The sequence below is a fragment of the Cibotium barometz genome, chromosome 24 (assembly GCF_041138505.1).
Source record: "Cibotium barometz isolate CiBa-2024 chromosome 24, ASM4113850v1, whole genome shotgun sequence".
Classification (NCBI taxonomy): domain Eukaryota; kingdom Viridiplantae; phylum Streptophyta; class Polypodiopsida; order Cyatheales; family Cibotiaceae; genus Cibotium; species Cibotium barometz.
The window spans coordinates 10,224,990-10,245,206 of record NC_141069.1 but is presented as its reverse complement, the minus strand read 5'-3'; the positions used below and the strand labels follow the sequence as shown (position 1 = coordinate 10,245,206).

The window sequence follows — 20,217 nt, the reverse complement described above, 5'->3', positions numbered from 1 at the left end:
CAGACACAGTAAATACCAAAAGGAAAGGCCATTTTAGCTGATCCGGCACAGTGGGAAAGCCATTTTTGGGGGCCGGGGGGACGTAAAGAACAAGGGAAACCATTCTGAGGGACCCTAGGTGCTTGGGACGGTCACTCCATGACCTGAAACATTCCTATGTTTAGGGTTCTCGGTTTGGAAAGGTTTTTCTAAAAGACCAGCCCACGCAAAGTTAAGCATCTAGTGTACGTATGCAGAATCCACAGAAGTTAAGGTAGATCTAGGTAATTCTGTTACCACACAATGAAAAGCTCAGGCCGTCCGTCCGTGTGAGAGAGATTAGACTGCATCTTGCAAGCGGACAGGTACAAGAATCATAATTACCTGCCGAGACGTTTTGGCACGACGCATCTCAACATCTAGTGCCTGCCGGCTGCTCTCTTTCATAGTGTTCGCGAAAATAGCAGCCTCACATTAAAAAAATCCCCCGATGAAAATCCAAAAATAGCCGGCTTCAAAGATTCGAGAAAATGCAGTGAATAGTGTAAATTTTTCGAAAAGTATAGCTATTTTTTCGTTTATTAAGAGTGAAAAGAATGTGTATATGTTTCCCAAAAATTTTAGAATTTTATAGGCTTCTTATAGAAAATATCGATTCTTGCTGGACGTCTCGATTTATTCATTCTAATTTATTAACTCTTGATTCCGAAATTAGGTCACTTTCAGCTTCCAACTTTATATTCCATTGAATCTTGAATCTGCCTTTGATTCTAGCGAGCTATTGCTTGTTTATGGGCTTAACGCTTCTGGTCACGGGTCAGCCACAGCTACTTTCATATCAGCTTAGATTTGCTTGTTTATGGGATTAATGCTTCTTGTGTCAGGGGTCTGGCGCCTTAGCTTTCACCTTAGGTTCTCTGGTTTATGCACCTAATTAGGTTTCGATATGATCAGCTTAGGTTCCCTGGTTTATGAGATTTAATGCTGCTGGTCACCTTAGGTTTCGATTTGATCACCTTATGTTTACTACCTTAGGCTTTCTGCTTTATGGGACTGGTCATGGGTTTGGCACCTTAGGTTCCAATTTGATCACCTAAGCTGGTTTGCTCGCTTCTGGGATGGCCGTGGTCATGGGTTTGGTCTAATTAGCTCATTGCTTCGATCATGACCGGCTCATCCTGCCGTGCAGTGCAAGCTTACCAGAACGTTCCATCGGCCCTGTACATTCACGCTAATCGCAAGCCGTCCGTTCAACACAAGCCGGCCGCATCCTCGCCGTCCGTTAGGCCAGCTACAGTCTCCCTACTGCAGGACGTCATTTTAGTGGAGGGCTACAACATGGTGTGGAGAAGCATAGGCGATCCGGGTTTCCTCCCGCCGGCCGCCGCCTCTCCCTCTACCAACAAGGAGAAGATCAAACTAGCCGACTTGTCTAATAACTGTATCCCTAGCTCATCGAATTTAATGCAATCCCTTCCTGCAGCTGGTAAGGCTGAAAATATATTGAATGGTTCGGAGCTGAAGAAGGAAGTTGTTGTTGTGGTGGTAACTGCTTCCTCCCTCGAAGTCTCGCTGCGGGCGCCCAACTGGGCTCTGGAGAACCTCGTCCAGCCCGGTGATGTCCTCGTGCTCCTTGCTGTGCTAACCGATGATTATAACCAGCTCACCTCCACCTTCAACATCGCTTCTCATTTGCGTAAGTATGAACAACCCTCCTTTGCACATACTTTGATAAACAAGCCGTGAAAATATTTTTTGTCTCGAGAAATTGTGAATTCGTTGTGTTAGAATCAGAATCCAAATTGTTACCTTTTCTAAAGGTATTGATGCTGTCAAGACTTCAAGAAACCTTGTGAGTTTTTAGCAGGAAAGAGAGATTAACGTTTTCCAAACACGACAATTTTTTTGCCTTTAAAAAAATAATAATTACGCACTCTAAATTAAAAATTCATAATGCAAATTTCGACATAGTTAGGAATCTAAGAAGCTGTGTTTTACAAACAGGAAGATTCTCTTGACACGGCCTGGAAAAGGGGTGTAAACTAAGGTTGACACGGCCTGGAAAAGGGGTGTAAACCAAGGTTTATGGCCTTCGGCTTCTTCTCCTGCGTCTTCGCTGCCTAGCTCCATGACTTGCTCCTTTTTTTTGGAGTTGTCTTCTCCCGCGCTTGCCTAACTCCTTGTTCCCCCCATCCTGCACCTCCAGCTTCCCCTAACAGCACCCATCCAACCCCTGGTTACATGTGCGACTAGACCTGAAGCGCTTAGCTAAACTGAACAGAGCTTGGAAAACACATAGAACCCATCCTGACACGTGTGTCGACCAGGGAGAGAGGGAGAGCGAGTCTGCAGCTCTGCTCGACTCTGTGCCCTCCCTTGGCCTGGATTGCACACAAAGAATGAGAGCCGCAAAACCACGCAGGCCTGTGCGTGTGTGTGTGTGAGAGAGAGAGAGAGAGAGAGAGAGAGAATGACCTAGAATACAAAATAGATGGAAATACATAGGCATTAAATAATGCCTAAGGCTAAGGATGTTTTTGTCAAAGGTCCATATGGGGGACACATGTCATCCCTTCCCCTATGCGTTGTGCACTCTTTCCTCCCACGTACTCTTCGAAACCTATCACACATGGGAGACACTACTAGCCACCGCCTTCCACCTGCTGGCACCTCAACAGCCCCCAACAATGGTTGTTTGTACTTGTAAGTCCCTCCCCCCGCTGCATGAACCTAGAGGAGAGAGAGAGAGAGAGAGAGAGAGAATGGGATATGCAAGCATACAACATCCCCCCAACACACATAGGTGCAACCCCCTCTAGCTTCGCACAAGGATGGGACCCAAATCTAGCAAAGCGAACCTTGACTATGTGCCAATTATTGTAGGAGATGTGTGTAGAGAGAGAGAGGTGAAAGCTCAAGTGTCTGCCCCTCATTTGTGTACCGGTTGTAGAGAGGAGCTTTAGTTTATCTTAAAAAACTCTAGAAACCAAAAGAAAAAAAAATATTATTTGAAGATATAAGAACATGAACGTTATAAAGCATATAAACTACCATACAAAAAAGCATATAAACTACCATTAAAAAAATCATTATATTTTTAAGGCTTTTTACTTGTAAGTAAGCACTTATTAATGAAAGAAGAAAAAATATTTCAGGTGCATATTCACAACTTTTTTGTAGGTGTATTAATTAAATGCCAATGCATTGGCATTTAATTAATATAACCTTAGTGCATGAGTTCCCCACCCCCTCCCTCTCCTCTTCTCTGTCTCCCTCCCTTTACTCGTTAAATGAGTCCTTTGAGGCTTTTTATAGACAATTGTGAGACCTTAAATAGAAAGGATATGGGTGAATGCATACAATTAGAAAGGATATGTAGGGTCATCATTTCATTGCCTTAAATAGAAAGGATATGGAGGGTCATCATTTCATTGCCTTAAATAGAAAGGATATGGAGGGTCATCATTTCATTTAATTCTTCAAGCATTAATCATTACACACTAAAATGGAACCTTAGAAAAACGCTCTTATTCTTGAAAATCCCGCATACTATATTTAATGAAAATGCAAAAACCAATTTGGTGCCATATTTTGGGAAGAAAAATAAGAGGGCTCAAGTTTTTTTTTTAATATGTGGAGCATGACAAGTCTATGCAAGATTTAAAGCCATCCTTTTTGTAGGGTTTTTTTCTTGGAAAGTTGTTAAATTACAAGTAATTTTATGTTATGAAGTCTCCCTTGAATAGAGAGAGTAAAAAAAGAGAGAGGTGGACTTTGACCTCCACCTAGGCATAAAATCACATTTTAGTAGGAAGGTGACCCTATTAATTAAGACATCATATTCTATTTTAAGAAGGTTTCTGTAAGGTTTAGTACATTCATTTATAAATTATATTTTGGCAAGTTTGACAATTTGTTAGGCTATCTCTCTCTCTCCCTCTCTCTCCCCTCGGCACAGTGTGCTTGGTCTTTCTCTCAATGTGAAATCATGTACATTTCTCTCTCTATCTCAGTCTTTTTCTTTGCCAAGTTATTAGTACACATCTACATGTCTCTCTCTGTCTTGGTCTTTCTCTCTACATCACATTTACATGTCTCTCTCTGTCTCAGTCTTTCTCTATGTCAGGACGCTACATGATTCTCCTCTCTAATATAATCGCATCACCCATAGGTTGATAAGTGTTGAGTAGGGCCCATCTCTCTCTCTCTCTCTCTCTCTCTCTCTCTCTCTCTCTCTCTCTCTCTCTCAAGACCTCTCTCTATCTCTTTCCACTTCAACTTCTCTCTTTCTAAGGGATTCTCTCTATCTCTTTCTATTTTAACTTCTCTCTTCTGATTTGACTACGTCGCCCTATCTACATAGCCCTTTTTTTAAAATGATCATGGTAGCCTACCATAGGTGCTCACTACTCTCTGCTTTCTTGTCTATGCAGCAACATTTCCTATATTTGATTGACTTCTTCGATTGACTTGCATAGGGAGAGAGCGTCACCACACGTGTCATCTAAGCCTTAAGGCTTAGGGTTATCTATATCTATTCTTCATTTTCACTATTCCCATGCTTTACACGTGTGACAGGTTCAAGAGAGGAAGAATTACATGTGGTAGGTTTAGAACAGGAAGAAAGAGCTTTGGCATAGGTCTGGGAGAGAAAGAAAGAGCTTTGGCATAGGTCTAGGGAGAGAGGGAGAGAACTTTCAAAAATAGAAAATAATTTCAAAGGAAATTCGATGAGCTTGGTTTGTGGTGGCGGATGTTGGCAGTACATAATGCACAATATGGGCACCACGGGGGCTCCACACTACTAGAGCAATGCAATTGTTAGCGAAGTAGCAAGGCTACCCGCATCATTTTTCTCAATTTTCTAAATTCCTCCTTTTTGCCTCGCCTAAAAAACCACCGTTCTTTTGCTTTGTTTTTTTTGTGATGAAGAAGTGTCAAGGGGTGGACAATCGACATTTTTGTTGTAGAACGAGTTTGGGGATAAAAGAGGAGAGAGAGAAGAATTTAATATTTAGTAAACGTTAAGTCATTTTTGTTAAAGATCCCTTGCTCATTTTCCTTCTGCCTTCTTCATTAAAGATTTCATTATAAGCCCACACTCCCCACTCCCCACTCCCCACCCCCACTCTCCTCTCTCTCTCTCTCTCTCTCTCTCTCTCTCTCTCTCTCTCACATATATATATACACACACAATCCTAAAGACTTCATCTTCTCCTTCATTCAAGCATGATTCCCACCCACAATGTGCTTTCGCCAACATTCCCTCCGTAGGACTTACCTCACCATGCACCACCAGGTTCTTCTTCATTATGGTAACATTCCTCTGACATGATGGCATCTAACAAACACCCCTAATTCCCTTGCTAACCCATCCATTTGCTCAAAATGGTGATTTACTCATTTTTCTCCATGCTAATATTCTTCTTTTGTTGAGTAAGCTTGATGGATTGCGGGTGGGAGATCATACAATACCTTTATCTATCAAAGCACCCAAGATGTGCCTTGTAATTTTTCACCAATTCTTTCGAGTGAGCTTCTTGGTCACCACTTTATTTAAAGCATCCAACACTCACACCGTACTAGCTACCTTACCTTTTCAGCCTTATAAAAGTTCCACTGACACATGTAACTTGCCTTGTTAACCTACCAAAAAACATCTATTGGGGGTGTTAGGGTTAATCAAGATTTACAAGAGTGATTGGCAAGAGGGGGCATGAGATAAACTAAAAGATCACGCTCATATTATAATATTTGGTCCTTTTTATAAGAGCCCCCCTTTACAAAGATGAAGCTTATGTCGCCACCACATATGCCAAATGTCAAAACATAATGCCAAGTATGCCTAATAGGTGTCACTTTGCCCCACATCATTGCTTACATAAGATCCTTTTAAGAGGTTATTCCCACACAAAGAATTTACACACATTAGCGATTGCTCACACACATTGGAACCACTTTATTTTAAGCATAATCTTACACACACTAGAGTGCTAGTTTACACAACCACCCATCTCTTGTTTATCCCACATTCATCACACTAATAATATTCAACATCCCCCCCCAGGGATAATGTGACTAGAAAGCCTAGTCATCCTTGATTAGCTTTGCTTTTCATTTGCTATTTTTATCATTGTGTTACTCCTCTCACAACCAATTATAATAAGGATTTAGAGGCATGCCACTCATTAACATGTGCCATGTCGCCATTTACTATACTTTAGATGTATACATTATACATCATGAGATTAAATAATGCATGCTTAACTACTTACTTCCCTAAATGTTGTCATAGGCGTGCGTATTAAAAAGTGTGTCTTTAGTTGATAGAGGAAGAATGCCAATTGCCTAAATACATGTAGAAAAATTTTTGCATTGTATTTGTAGTGTGCTTAAAAAATGATTTAAGGTATTTTCAAAGTAAAAGTAAAACATTAAACTAAAAAGCCCAAATGATAACCATGGAATACTATCTTACAACTATTTTGGCACTTGGCAAATTTTCCCAACTAATATTTTGTGTTAATAGTATCTTCCTAATAGCACCCTAATATTAACTTTTTTGAAACAACATAGTTAAGAGAAATAAATCCTTTACAAATTTCATTAAAAGCCGTAAAAGTGTTTTTATTAACAAGACTAGTGTTAAATGAACAAAAGTAGAGTACTTTCTTCTCATCTTACACACAATTACATTTAAGTACACACATTTTTAAGTACATTCAAGGACAATAGAAGTCCTCTTGCCATTTTACATTTATTACATTTGTAGTAATATTGAAAAAATTTAATTATTGGGTACAAAATTTTTTCTTAAAACTTATACCATAGATACATGCATGCAAATCATGTATTCTCGAGTAAGTTTATGGAATTTCAACTTGATTTTTCTTTCCATGTTTTAAGCCATTTTTGTTGAAGCCACCTTTTATGGCTCAATCACGAGACTCGTGTTTAACATTTAACCATTTGACTCTTGTTTTACAGTTGGATACAATTTAAAAGCAAATCCAAAATCTACTTCCAAAAAAAGCAAGAGAAAGGTGCAAGATAAAATTGCAAGTAAAAGAAATGAAATTGAGATGATTTTTTCTCAATTTTATATAGACTGTAAAGAAAAGGGGGTAAGTGTATCACCATTGACTAATCTTATTGTGTTTATTGGAGTAAGTTATCAACCTTGAAAGAAGAGGCTTACATGTTAAGAAATGCACAAATAATTTTAATTTTCTCTATTTACAAAAACTTTTTTAATTAAAAGATCTAATATGTTAGATATTGAGATTGGAAAACTTATGTATTTTTAGCATCTAGGTGTTTGCAATGTCACTTAGCTACCTAATTGCAATAACTAGTCATATCTCAAAGTATAAGCTAGAAAAGCATTGCATTAACAAAACGTAAAATCTAATAATGCATGGTTGGGAAAATGATTACTAGTAAGCTGATGCAATCAACTTGCATATGCAAACATTTTCCTCTTCCAGTAAGTGCATTTGTCAATAAGAATTTCTTAAGGTAGAAATATTAGGTAACTCCAAGTAGCCCATGTGTCGATGAGAATTCTCAAGCATAGTTTGGAAAATTTCAAGGAAAGTCTTTTTTAAAATGTACACACTCTACGTGTGTGTGTGTGTGTGTGTGTGTGAATTCCAAAAACACCCCAATAGCATAGTATTATGCCCTTAGGTAGAAAAGAAAAGAATGTATTGCGAATGAGGTGATAGTAGTTTTAGTTGTAAAGTTGGTGCTTGTCTAGGACCAAGAGGTCATGGGTTCAAAATCCCACAAGGTGCTTCCCTGGTGGCATCACCTACAAGCAAATAAAAAATGCCTATATGGGTGAGGACCTTCGGCCTAAGGCGAGTTGAAAAAAAAGGAGATAAAGTTATATTAGATACCAATATAAAGTTAAAAATTCAGAAACATTTTGAAACTTTATTAGAGTGAGAATCGCTAGGCACTAGTCTCTTGGAAAATGTTGTGGAGTTTTGAGGTCTTAAGGCATCGACGTGGGTTACAATCTTGCTAGTGCATGGGTTAGTGCAATGTGTAGGTGAACAAACTAAATTTGGGATTTAAGAACGCATTTAAAGTACTACTTGTGATAGTATGAAATTGTAGGGGCTTTTGAATTTTAGAGTTATAATCCCATTAAAAATATGGGTGATAGCAAGTTTGACTTTTCTATTGAAGATCTTTAGCCATTGATTAACTAATATGAGTGCTTGTCACAATCAAATGCCAAAGTTGAAGGGGAAGGGATATACATGCCAAAATCCACAAGATAACACAAGCTAGAATTAGTATGAACCTTGTGGGAAGGTAGGTGCCAACACCTCTCTACCACTTGTTTTGACAACTCTCCTGAGCCCACTTGTTTTGATACCTCCCCTCCACTAGGATCAACCTCAAATGTGGGAAGGCAGGTGTCACCATTTATCCTCCACTTGTTTTGACACCTACCTTTACACTAGTATGAAGGAAGGTGTCAACACCTCTCCTCCACTTGATTTGACACCTCTCCCCCCACTTGTTATATAATGGTCACAATTTTACAACGTGGCATTTGACAAGGGCTTACTAGCATTTCATGGTTCATAATGTTAGGCACTATGGATAAAGAGTTAATTTTGTGTTCCTAGTAAAAACCATTATAAACATTGTAGTGACAATATGCTTGAGCATATATAGGTTTGAACTTGGGCCATGTGATCAATGGGGACTTAGTGTAGAGCTATCCTTTAGAATAAAATGCACTAATGCAACAAATGTAAGAAGAAAGGTAGTTATTCTCTATCACCACTAGCTATATGGATCTACATGGCCCTAACTACATTATAATGAGGCCGAGAAGGTAGAGCTTCCCACCTTCTAGACAAGATGTTGATCAACAAGGGATAGGCTTCATTACCAAGCTCAAAGAAGAGTTGGATTCTACATGTGGGATCTGTGAAAGTGATATATAAATTGATGAGTTTTATTAGCATCAATCATTTGGCGATGCTAAATAGAAAGGTAAGTGCTAAATATGATAAATTTACCAAAGGGTTAGACACACACAGAGAGAGAGAGAGAGAGAGAGAGAGAGAGAGAGAGAGAGAGAGAGAGAGAGAGAGAGAGAGAGAGAGAGAGAGAGAGAGAGAGAGAGAGAGAGAGAGAGAGAGAGAGAGAGAGAGAGAGAGAGAGAGAGAGAGTATATTTGGTATTTTCAGTGATATATCTACCCTCTTTCCATGATAATATTTGAATTAGAATTGTTCATATCATCAAATGTTTATTTGAACATGTATATATGTGATGGATGATTAAACCAATTTTGTGCTTATTTTTCATGATATTTTTAGGTGAACTTTTACTTGGACGTAGAACAAGGAAAGGTTAAGCTTGTGGGGATTGAGCATGCCACGACACTAGGAGCTACCTGTGTTGTTCTTGATAGGTCTCTCTCTCTCTCTCTCTCTCTCTCTCTCTCTCTCTCTCTCTCTCTCTCTCTCTCTCTCTCTCTCTCTCTCGCTGCACATATGTAGTGTGTGTGTGTGTGTGTGTGTGTTAGTCTAATGGTATCCCATCCCCACATAGGTGAATCCTTGATACTATATGTATGGTTCTAGCACCACAAGCATGGTCATATGACCTTATTTCATTTTAAAAAAAAACCCATACCATCTGCATGCAAAGGGTAGTAAGAAAAATAGGTATACTTGGTTTTGTAAATATAAATATCCTTTCCTCTATATATGACATTCTTTTGCGATGAATATCTAATATCCATATTGCCTGGAAAAAGAAATGTATGATACTATGTGAGTTAAACAAGAGACCTATTTTTAGTTAGGCCAGTTATAATTTTGCATTTATAAATCTATTCATTGAATAGTTGTGAGTGTATTTGAAAGAATTTTTATATCCTAAAAACCATGTATATATATCTATTTTTAGAATTTTTGCATGTAGGCGATATGGGGGTTTTCTTAAGAATGAGGGCCACATGCCCTATTGTAAGTCAAATATATTAGTAGCTAATAAATAAGACACCTTTTATAAATGTTGACTTAAAGTAAGGTAGACCCATTAAAAAAGTCGACCCCAGATGTCTTATTTATTAGTAGCTAATAAATAAGACACATTTTAAAAATGTAAAGAATAATGGTCTCCTATGCACTTTTATAAATGTAAAGACTTAAAGTACTACACCCGTTAAAAATGGTCTCATATGCACTTTGTGAGGTTGAAGAACTTTTTTAGTGATGACCTTGGGGTGTGCATTCATGCAAATATGTGTGTACTTATGGATAGTGTGTGCTCACATGAGTGCATGCTTGGGTTCATATATATGTGTCTTTTCGTATACATGATCTACCACTTTGCACATGTAATCATGTAGGTCATACACATTCTAAAAGTAAGGTAACCACCCAATAAATTAATGTTTTCGTGAAGAACTTGTTCACAAACTAGATTAATGAACAAGCAAAAACTTTATCACCCATAAATTTTTTGACCATTCTTATACCTTGTATGAACAATGAGAAGATAACTTTGGTTATTTTATCCTGAATAGACTAGTTATTTGACATAGATCATAGATAGGGCCCTATATATGCCATGTAATTTAGACTAGTTATTTTACATAGATAATGGGATAGTATGTATGCCCAAACAATATGTGTGTATTGTGCACATATCTATCAAACCTGTCATGCATGTATCTCATTTCGAATGGGCTCTGTCTTTCGTTGAATATCTATATGCCTAACCCCACCATACTTTGAAGAATCCTTCACATGTTTTTTCCACACAATAATACTCTTTTCCATTAGCAAAAATGTGTCAACGGTAATTATAACTTTTGGGTCTTATTGGAAGCCCTTAAATATAAGGTCCTATGCCATGATCTATGCAATTTGAAAACATCCCTAAATTTGTCAAACTGGGCGTTCGTTCATAAGAAAGCCACTAACCCCACGATAAAACAAGCGGACCTACCCCAACAAGTCACACCCTAGATAGAGCATCTTTCTCAATGCTGGGGCACTCAAGATTCGACGTCAAATTGGTCTCGCCCTATAACTCTAAAGTGTGGAAGGCCAAGGCCATGCCATGCCTTAAGGTCAACGTCTTTTTATGGAGGGTGCTACCTCAGAAGCTAGCTACCCATGATAGGCTTGCTAAATGGACTCATGTTTCTCACTTATGTTTGCTCTGCAAGATGCACAAGGAATCATCTTTTAATCTTTTATGGGCCTACCCCCATGTTCAAGCTCTATGGAACGGAGTTGAACGATGGTTCATGATGGACGATGGCTCATGATGGTGGGCACACAAGACCAATTTACATGGAAGCAAGCTCTCCTAGGGGAAAGCAGGAATCTAAACCTGGCCCCTCATGAGCATCTAGCCCTGGATCTGTTTCCACATCTTGAACCAGTTGTGACGTATTCATAATTAGATAGTGTTTAAGTAGTGCCCCACCAGCACCTTCTGCCCGATGTGGCAGTTAGATCATTTTTTGTCTGAACTTAGAATCCTCACTAGCCCCTTTAGCTCGGATATGTTGGATGGTGTCAAGAAATTGCTATTATCTTTCCTTCATTAAAAAAAAGGCTCCCTATGGGGCCAGACTCTAAATGTGCTATCTATTACACAATCAAATGTCTTTATATTGAGACTTTGAGCAAGATAATGCCAAAAGAAATGCCCCCCTTTTCACAATCATTTAGCCTTCTTTAGGCATTTTTTGGCAAATGCTACATGCACCATACATGTAAAGGTTGGATACCCCGGACTTGTATGCAATGATCCCAATAGATGGATTTATGTATGGACTTTAGTGATAGTAGCAATGCTCACATAACCCAGTATGTAGCATAATTTTCTTCGCTGAAATTTAGAAATCTCGGTTGAAATTCAACATTGCCTTTAATTTTAAGGGTTGAAATTTGTACATTTTAGTTGTAAATCCCCTCATTTGTACGATTTCTAGTGATTTTCAAGCTTGAATCCTAGTTAAGCCTAATAATTTTAAGGGTTGAAAAAAACACTTTTTTCAAGCATTGGACATCAGAGTTGCCTAGAATGCAAGATTAGCTACTCCATTGGAGTTAGAGCACTTGAGGTAGAGTAAAGGGGCCATGTTTGTTACATTTAAAGAAAACTGCATTGCAAACAACATTGTTCGCATGGCTTGGGTGGGACTAAGCATTTCTTTTAGTCGAGGGAGACTTTGTATTAAATATGTCTGGCACCTTGTGACACCTTGTAGGCTTGTTGTGAATGCTCACATGGGAAGACTAGGTTAACTCCTAGAATTTATGTAGTGCTTAATTCTTGGCTTTCTGCCTTGAGAGAAATTTGAAGTTAATGGGGGATGAATTGGGATAGCAACATGCATAGCCAATTTAACCTGCTGTTTATTGTCACTTGGTTTATGAATAGAAATTGGAAACCATATAACATAGGTTCATCCGTGTATATGTACATTTGATTTTATTTCAATATGGGATAATGCACATGGAATAAATTAATCTTTTCTGTAAGTTCGCGAGCATCCAACCATATTAATTCTACCGCAATTATGTTAAAGTTTCCTACTAGACAATTTCTCTAACCAGCTGCCATGGGATAGATCATAGCATTCACACCTCAACAAAACCCTAGTGGCATGGGGACTTCAGCAAACCCATTATTTCCCAGAGATCCTAACTTCAGAGATCACTGTGGGCGGAAGTGGTCAAAGAACCGATGTCTGGTGTAGTTTCTCGACTTAACATGTATATTGCAATTATTTTCGAGGGGCAAAAATTATACATTTTAGCTATAATCCAAGACATTTATCTAATTTTTAGTGCAAGTCCTTGTCGCCTTTATTTTGATTGGTTGGAAAAATAACATTTTTTTTTAGAGCATTAGTGGAAACAAGGAAGCTCATGTTGCACGTTGGGCATATCACATAAATGATCGATGAGAACATGATGCTCTAACTACCTTGTATGATGACATTCCTAATTACATCTATGGCATGCCTTTCTCATGCTGGTGTGATACCAAGGTGACATGTTTTTTCTTTTTTCTTTTTTCTGTTTTGAATTATAGGTTGAGAAATTCAATCAGCTAACATGGTACTGTTTTATCACTCAATGAATACAGGACCTTGAAGATTTACAAAAAGCACTTTCTTGAGCATCTTCCATGCACGATAGTACAAATGAGGCGCAAGAAGCAACCAAGCACATTCCAAGGGACTAAATTATCAACTGGTGTTAATGCAAAAGCAAACAATGATAGTGTGCCATCCGATTGCAAGCCTTCGTCTCCACGTTCATCTATTTCTCATAGCTTCTCTGATCCTGCACGCATTTCCATATCCATATCTCAAAATAGTCTGGAAAATAATGAAATCACTGATTCGGACTTGTTCAGCATTGCAATTGGGAAGCACCCTTTATCACGGTTTCATCAACAAAATGTTGAGTACGGCGGCTCTGAAATGCCTGCTGACGGGAAAGTTATGGAGAATGCGGCTTCCGTTGAGTTAAAAGGAAATGGCCAAGAAACTTGGGTTGCAAGGCTGCCTAGCTTGACATTAAGTAGAGGAGACGATGTTTTACAGGCAACCTATTCTGATATGGCTTTAATTAATGGTATGTGCTCCTACAAATCAATGCTAACTAGCTGAAATCCATATTAATGTAATTGGGTAAAGAGCAATATGGTTATAGAGATGCAATAAATAAGTCTGAGTGAGAAAATTGTTAAATTGACCTTTATTTTAATGTCGGCAGCTTGTGGTCTGGCCACCATCACATTAGCAAGGAGGGACTCGATTTGTTCGGATTCAAGCCAGATGACCGAGAGTACTCCAAGGGAGAGCTCATTTTCGGCACTACATGTCCTCAATTCTCCCATGGATTGCTTGCTCAAAACTGGGCCGGACACATCAGTACACGGCCATAACAATCCTGATCCCTTCTCGTCCACCACCACCCCCTCTGCATCAAGAACCTCATCCGGCCGTTCAGTGGCGTACAACAGCTCAGACTATCACGGCTCTGCTTCATCTAATTACTCCTTAGAGACCTCCCATCTCTTTAATCTCCTTGATTCTAATCTCAAAGAACTTGTAGTCGATATTTCTTCAGCAACTAAGCATGACATAGTAGGCAACCTTTCTTTCCAAAATAATGCAGTATCAAAATACGCTATGGACATACAAGAGAATGTGAAGGTTGTCTCTGTACAGCCTAGGGAAAATAGTGCTTCTCATTTTCTAAGGACCCTTCTGGACTCAGAAGGGCTTGCCTTTAACGATCAATATGATCCGTTTTCTCAACAACGGCAGCAGACTGCAGTAGTAGCAAGTGGTTTAGGGAATCTCTATCCGGAGCAGGCAGCTATGGATAATGTAGACGAGATGATAGGATTAGAAGAGGAGCAAGCCATGACCAAAATGATGCAGGGGACAATTTTGAATATTGTAGATTATACCAGCACAAGCGTCTCACTAAAACATCTTGCAGCAAGGCGTTCCAGTAATGATAGCATCTTTATACAGACCCATGCTTTCAATGGAGAGAGTTTTTACCCAAGTAAAAACAGTGAAAGGATTCTTAACTCAGGCCCTTTTCTCTGTTCTGTTTGTAAACAAGTATCCCCCGACTTCGGCAAGCGGCCAATAAGGTTCAGTTATGCGCAGCTTCAGTTTGTAACTGACAACTTTTCAAGTGATAACATACTTGGAGAAGATGAGTTTGGGTTCGTGTACAAGGGATTGTTGAAGCAAGGGCAATGCATAGCTATAAAGCAAATCAAGCATACGTCAAGTTCACAATCAGGAGAGATCGACCTGCACGATTGCCCTGTTGAGGTCGAGCTTCTGACTTGTGCCCAGCACCGGAATTTGGTCATGCTGCTCGGATATTGTGATGAAATGAACCACTGCATGCTGGTGTATGAGTATGTCTGCAACAAATCTCTCAATTGGCATCTTTCAAGTGAGCACAATATCGTAGTGGACCTTTTTTTTTTTGAAACTATGTTTGGTTTGCTTAATAGGACGCATCGCTAAATTTATATAGGTATGTGCTGCAGAGGAAAACGACCCAAATGGCTTGGAATGGTGGGCGCGTCAAAAAATTGCTGTCGGAACTGCAAGGGGTTTGCGCTACCTGCATGAAGAATGCCGTGTAGGCTGCATTGTACATCATGACATTAGAGCTAATAATATCTTTCTTACTCATGACTTTCAACCCATGGTATGTACTTAATCTCTAATTATATATAACTCATCGCACATACCTGTAACACCTGTGAACGGTCGTCGTTTTGAATTGTATGTTTGGGATTGCAAGAGAACGCTGATGGGATGCAGGGAATTAAAGCCTCAATTATGAGGCCAAGGCGCCCTACAGTGCCAGAAGAGTCATCCAGTTCCTTGATTTCTACTGCATCAATTTTCGTCGCTCGTTGTTGTTTTTTGTTCGAAGCTACAGCATGCTGCTTTTAGAAGCTTAAAGCTTTAAAATTGAAAGGTTTACTGAAAGTAACCGTCACTTTCTAAGGTTTGCTACGTCTCCATCTGTACTGCTCGCCAAGAATCGTCTCGCAGCTTTGAAGGCTCAACATGCCTGTCAGTGGAAGCAGCTCTCTTACAAAGCACGCAAGCTCTTGCAAGGAGTCGAGGCTTTGAATGTCTGGTTTACAAGGTGTCGACCTCTATTATATATCTGGTTCACAAGGTGTCGACCTCTATCAAATAGAGGAGTGAGCTATGTTAGAGTTGGTTTCAACTCTACTAACTGATTTACAGACTTAGAGTTAATACAACTGGTTTAGTGACTGACATTATGCATGTGCATGTAACTAATGCATGCATGTGCATTAGTTACACGAGGTATTCATAATACCTTAGAAGTCAGCATTCCCCCTTCACATGCATTAGTCACGTAAGTTATTGATAATGCCTTAATTACATTCCCCCTTAGAGCCGTGGGTTTGCTCGGGATATATGTATACTAATTTTGCAAGTATGCATTAGTGTATATACATGAACACAATATACATGAGCATTGTGTTCAGTACTCACACAGGAAAGTGGCCTTTAGTGTATTTTCAAATGGTTGAAATTCAAAATTTTTGGGTAAAAATTTAACTTCATCATTTAAAAAAAACTGGCAAAATTTTTTACATATTCAGTTATAAAACCAATTAGTAACAAGATTTTTATTAATAAAAACTGGTTAGGATTCAACTTTTCCCTTTTTAGACTGGTTGAGAACAAGTTTTTTTTGTGAGCACTGATTGTGTTATTCCGAATCAACCGGATATTGAATGATGTACAAAATGAATGTCGGAGATGGCACCAGCAAACAACTTCTTTATCTTCGAGTTATGTGAATATTCATTCTGATTCTAATTGCACAGTTGTGTTCACAGGTTGGCAGCTTTGGTCTGGCACTACGGTCACAACAAAGTAAAGATTATTCCATAGACACTCAAGTCGTTGGAACTTCCAGTGGGTAGGCCTTATTAATTAGCACTTCATCCGATGCCGCCCTCTGTTTGAGTTCTCATCATAAGCAATATTTATCTGTTGTTTTCGAACTTGACGGAAGAACGCGCCATGCTATAAGTGTTTGATAATGCTTTGCCCTAATTATATTTGGGTGACTGTATATGATTTGCTAATCATGCATGTGTTTGTGTATTGCATGCAGCAGAATATATCTGGCACCTGAGTGTGCAAACAGCCGCATAGTGTCATGGAAATCGGATGTGTACGCGTTCGGTGTTGTGCTGTTGGAGCTCATAACGGGGCGAAAGGCTATCGACAGCTCTCTTGAGTTTGGGCAACAGAATCTAGTTGAATGGGTTAGTGTGTTGTTAGTCAAAAACAAGCTTTTTTTTAAATAGATTTTTAAACATATTGCAGATACTAGTTTGGGCAACACAATCTAGTTGAATGGATTAGTGTGGTGTTAGTCAAAAATAAGCTTTTTTTTAAATATAGATTTTTAAACATATTGCAGATACTAGTAACGATCCTTGAGAGCTATAATCATCATTTAACATGGATTAATGAATGTCTCACACTGATATCCTATCGACATGCACAGGCACGGCCACTTCTGCTTGAGCGGAAATATCATGAATTGCTAGACACCCGGCTCGAAAATTCACATGATTCTTTTGAATTGGTTTGCATGGTCCGTGCTGCATCACTTTGTGTAACTGACGATTTCTTTTCACGCCCACGAATGAGCCAGGTAAATCTGCTTCGCTAATATATTGGTCTACACATATTCTGAACGAGTCCTCATTACCATGGCATCAATCCTGATTATAAAGTGTGTCTTGTTGCATGATGAGCCAGGTACTGCACATCTTGGAGGGTGAAGGCGGCAATGATGACTCGAGCTTTCCTCTTGTAGAGCTTGATGTTTCTGAAAAGCTGTCGGTCGTGCAGGTTGATCTTGGAAGTAGGCGTTCATCACAAATTAAGAAAGAATCAGATCATGTAGCAATTATGCCACACTCATCAGTACACCAACGGGTCATCAGCAGTAGCAAGCCTAGAAAAAAATCCAAAGGGGCCATGCTCACTTACGATGAAATGCTACAATAAGAATATACTAATAAATGAAACCACAATGCAGATTCTTGTTGATAACATTCAGAATAACCACTGTACATGTGACTTCATATGCTCTTAGAAACCTTAAAATAACCAAGTCTATATATGGGACTTCATGATTTGCTTAGAAAACATTCACATTCCCTACTTTCTCACTAACATTAATGCACCAAAAGTATATGCTATTGGGCTTTCTATACAATCTTTGAATTGCAACAAAAAAAAAAGAACATTAGGGGAAATTTGGGCTCCAAATGGACCCTTTAAGGGCTTTCTTTCTCTTTCTGGAATCCAAAAAAAAGTACAAAAATAATATTATTATATTAAGTTTCTTTCTCTTCTTTTCGAATCTAATTTTCTTATTTTTTCATATTTTCTAAAGAGATTCAATACTTATTTTATTATAATGTGCTTAAATTCTATGTAACTTCAACCACTGCCAGTGAAAATTCATAAATGTGAAAAGCTAATACTCTATAAAGTAAGAAAACAAGTACGAGAATATTGCTAACATATGTAACTATGCAACTATATTTCTTACATAAGTACAACAGAGAATTAGAAGATGTTGATTGAAAATAGTGGCATTTTTTAAAAGAACTCGAATATATCTTGAAGCAAACTTAGTATTTAAAAAAGTTTTTTTTCCAGTGCAATTAAACACGCTTAAGTTCTATTCTAATGCATTTTCATGAAGTTATATGGTGGTTGTTGTTGGGCGAGTTTTTCTCATTCAATAGCCACTCTTCTCCATTTGAATTTTCCTTCATTCAAATCTTTAATCTCTTAAGGAAGCCTCTAAGCTTTCACCTGAATCTCCTCTTTCCTCGTATACTATTTATGCATGGACAACAATGAAGAGAGATTTAAATTTTTGGTACCTTCATGTGGAACCAAAAAGTCATATTTACCTTCATTGATTTTATATACCTGTAACCTAATTATTCTACTACCAGGAAGTGTTATTGCATCAAGAAGGGCATCAAGAAGTATTGCTACAGTGCTTAATGGAGGTATGGATATGTTTAGAGGGCATTAATTTTTATGTTATTTGAAACGTGAGTGTCTAAAATTAATGATAATGTTTTATTACACCGTATATTTTTGCAAAGAAAGGAGTTAATTCCAATTTCAGTATTGTTTTATGGTCTATAGAACATCAGAGATAATCCTAAGAAGTGATTTATACATGTTGACTTGAATGATGAGTATGCTCCTCTCTATAAGAGAAAAGAGGCTTCTAAGGTCAACCCTTATGTAATGCAATAGGCCAGGGAATTAGGGAGAAAGCATGTTGATATATGGGTGGAAGGATTAATATATGTGGACTTGAATGATGAGTATGCTCCTCTGTATAAGAGAAAAGAGGCTTCTAAGGGGTCAACCCTTATGTAATGCAATACGCCAGGGAATTAGAGAGAAAGCATGTTGATATATGGGTGGAAGGATTAATTTATCCACCTGATTCCTCGACCCAAAAACCACCTAAACTTTTAGGCCTAACTTATTTGATCAAATATGTTTGTGAGGGCAATGCTAGCTTGCTTGGTTACACAACAAGGCTTGCTAGTTAGGTACAAAGAGTTAGGTGCAAAGCGTTTGGATATTGTCACAAAGGATGCTGATGATGAAGGAAGCTCAGATCAAGCAGTTAAATTTTTGATCATTTAACAAGGAGAATGAATACAATGAGTTTGTAGAAGTTGTTTATTGTCAGCATTTGTAGAACCATGAATTGGAACAAAAAACAAAGGATCTAGAGGCTAAGAACAACAAATTAGAATGGGGTATTAAAGAAGACTATCAAACATGGGCCCTACTCTAATTTGGATGCATGTAAAACGAGTAAGACAACAAAGGCCACTTACTGCATTGGTAAAAAATAGTGGAAACTACAAACGCCGTATACATGCTGGGACTAATAAGCTGAAGAACCTTAAACAAGACAATGGAGCACTCCCACACAAGTCTTGTCAAGAGATAGATGGTGAAGTTTACACGTTCTTATTCAAAGTTCATAACAATTAGTGATAATCTCGTGCATGCACGATTGCAAGATGTGAAGAATGTATTTACAGCAGTGAAGATCAAGGTATTTGTGACAAAGTTGGTTTAAGTAGAGAATCCTATGCAATGATCTAAGATGAAGGTTTTAAGTCCGTTTTGCAAAACAAAAGGGTAACTCCGATACCGTGCCCTTTTAGTGTCAGCAAAAAGCAAGACAAAAATTGAATAACAATGTCCTTGAACTCATTGGTGAGCCTAAACACATAGTTTACTCACATGTATTCAAGCATTATGCTAAAGAAGTGACTCTAAACAACAATTATGTCTTGGATGTGTGCAAATTGCAAACTACAATGGTGAAGTTCTATGATATATATGTTCAAGAATGTGGTGGCACACGGGAATTTATACTATTTTGAAGAACCAAAAGATAGAAAGAGTAAGTTTGACATTGATGAAAATGGTATTGGATCCTTCCATAAAGCCATGTGATCCTCAACACTTCAATGTTTAATATGAAAATAAAATTTGGTGGCTTACAGCATTTGAGGTTCCAAAAGAGGCACGAGATCCTAAAGATCTTTTTTAATCTAAAAGAT

The 20,217-nt window shown here is 38.4% G+C and overlaps 1 protein-coding gene across 3 annotated transcripts; it reads left to right on the top strand.

Annotated features, from left to right (window-relative positions):
• The first annotated feature begins 742 nt into the window (after positions 1–742).
• On the top strand, positions 743–17,897 carry LOC147624900 (uncharacterized). 3 transcript variants are annotated; one of them, XM_086818145.1, is made up of 10 exons: positions 743–1,675; positions 6,967–7,103; positions 9,327–9,421; positions 13,129–13,622; positions 13,764–14,972; positions 15,070–15,233; positions 16,414–16,496; positions 16,698–16,848; positions 17,094–17,243; positions 17,351–17,897. In XM_086818145.1, the coding sequence occupies exons 1-10, from the start codon at positions 1,144–1,146 to the stop codon at positions 17,600–17,602; spliced, it is 3,267 nt and encodes a 1,088-aa protein (XP_086674271.1). In that variant the 5' UTR covers positions 743–1,143; the 3' UTR covers positions 17,603–17,897. The 3 variants fall into 3 exon arrangements, with proteins under 3 accessions (XP_086674271.1, XP_086674270.1, XP_086674272.1); XM_086818144.1 differs by having other exon boundaries at positions 16,695–16,848; XM_086818146.1 differs by lacking the exon at positions 6,967–7,103 and having other exon boundaries at positions 1,488–1,675; positions 16,695–16,848.
• Positions 17,898–20,217: the final 2,320 nt, after the last annotated feature.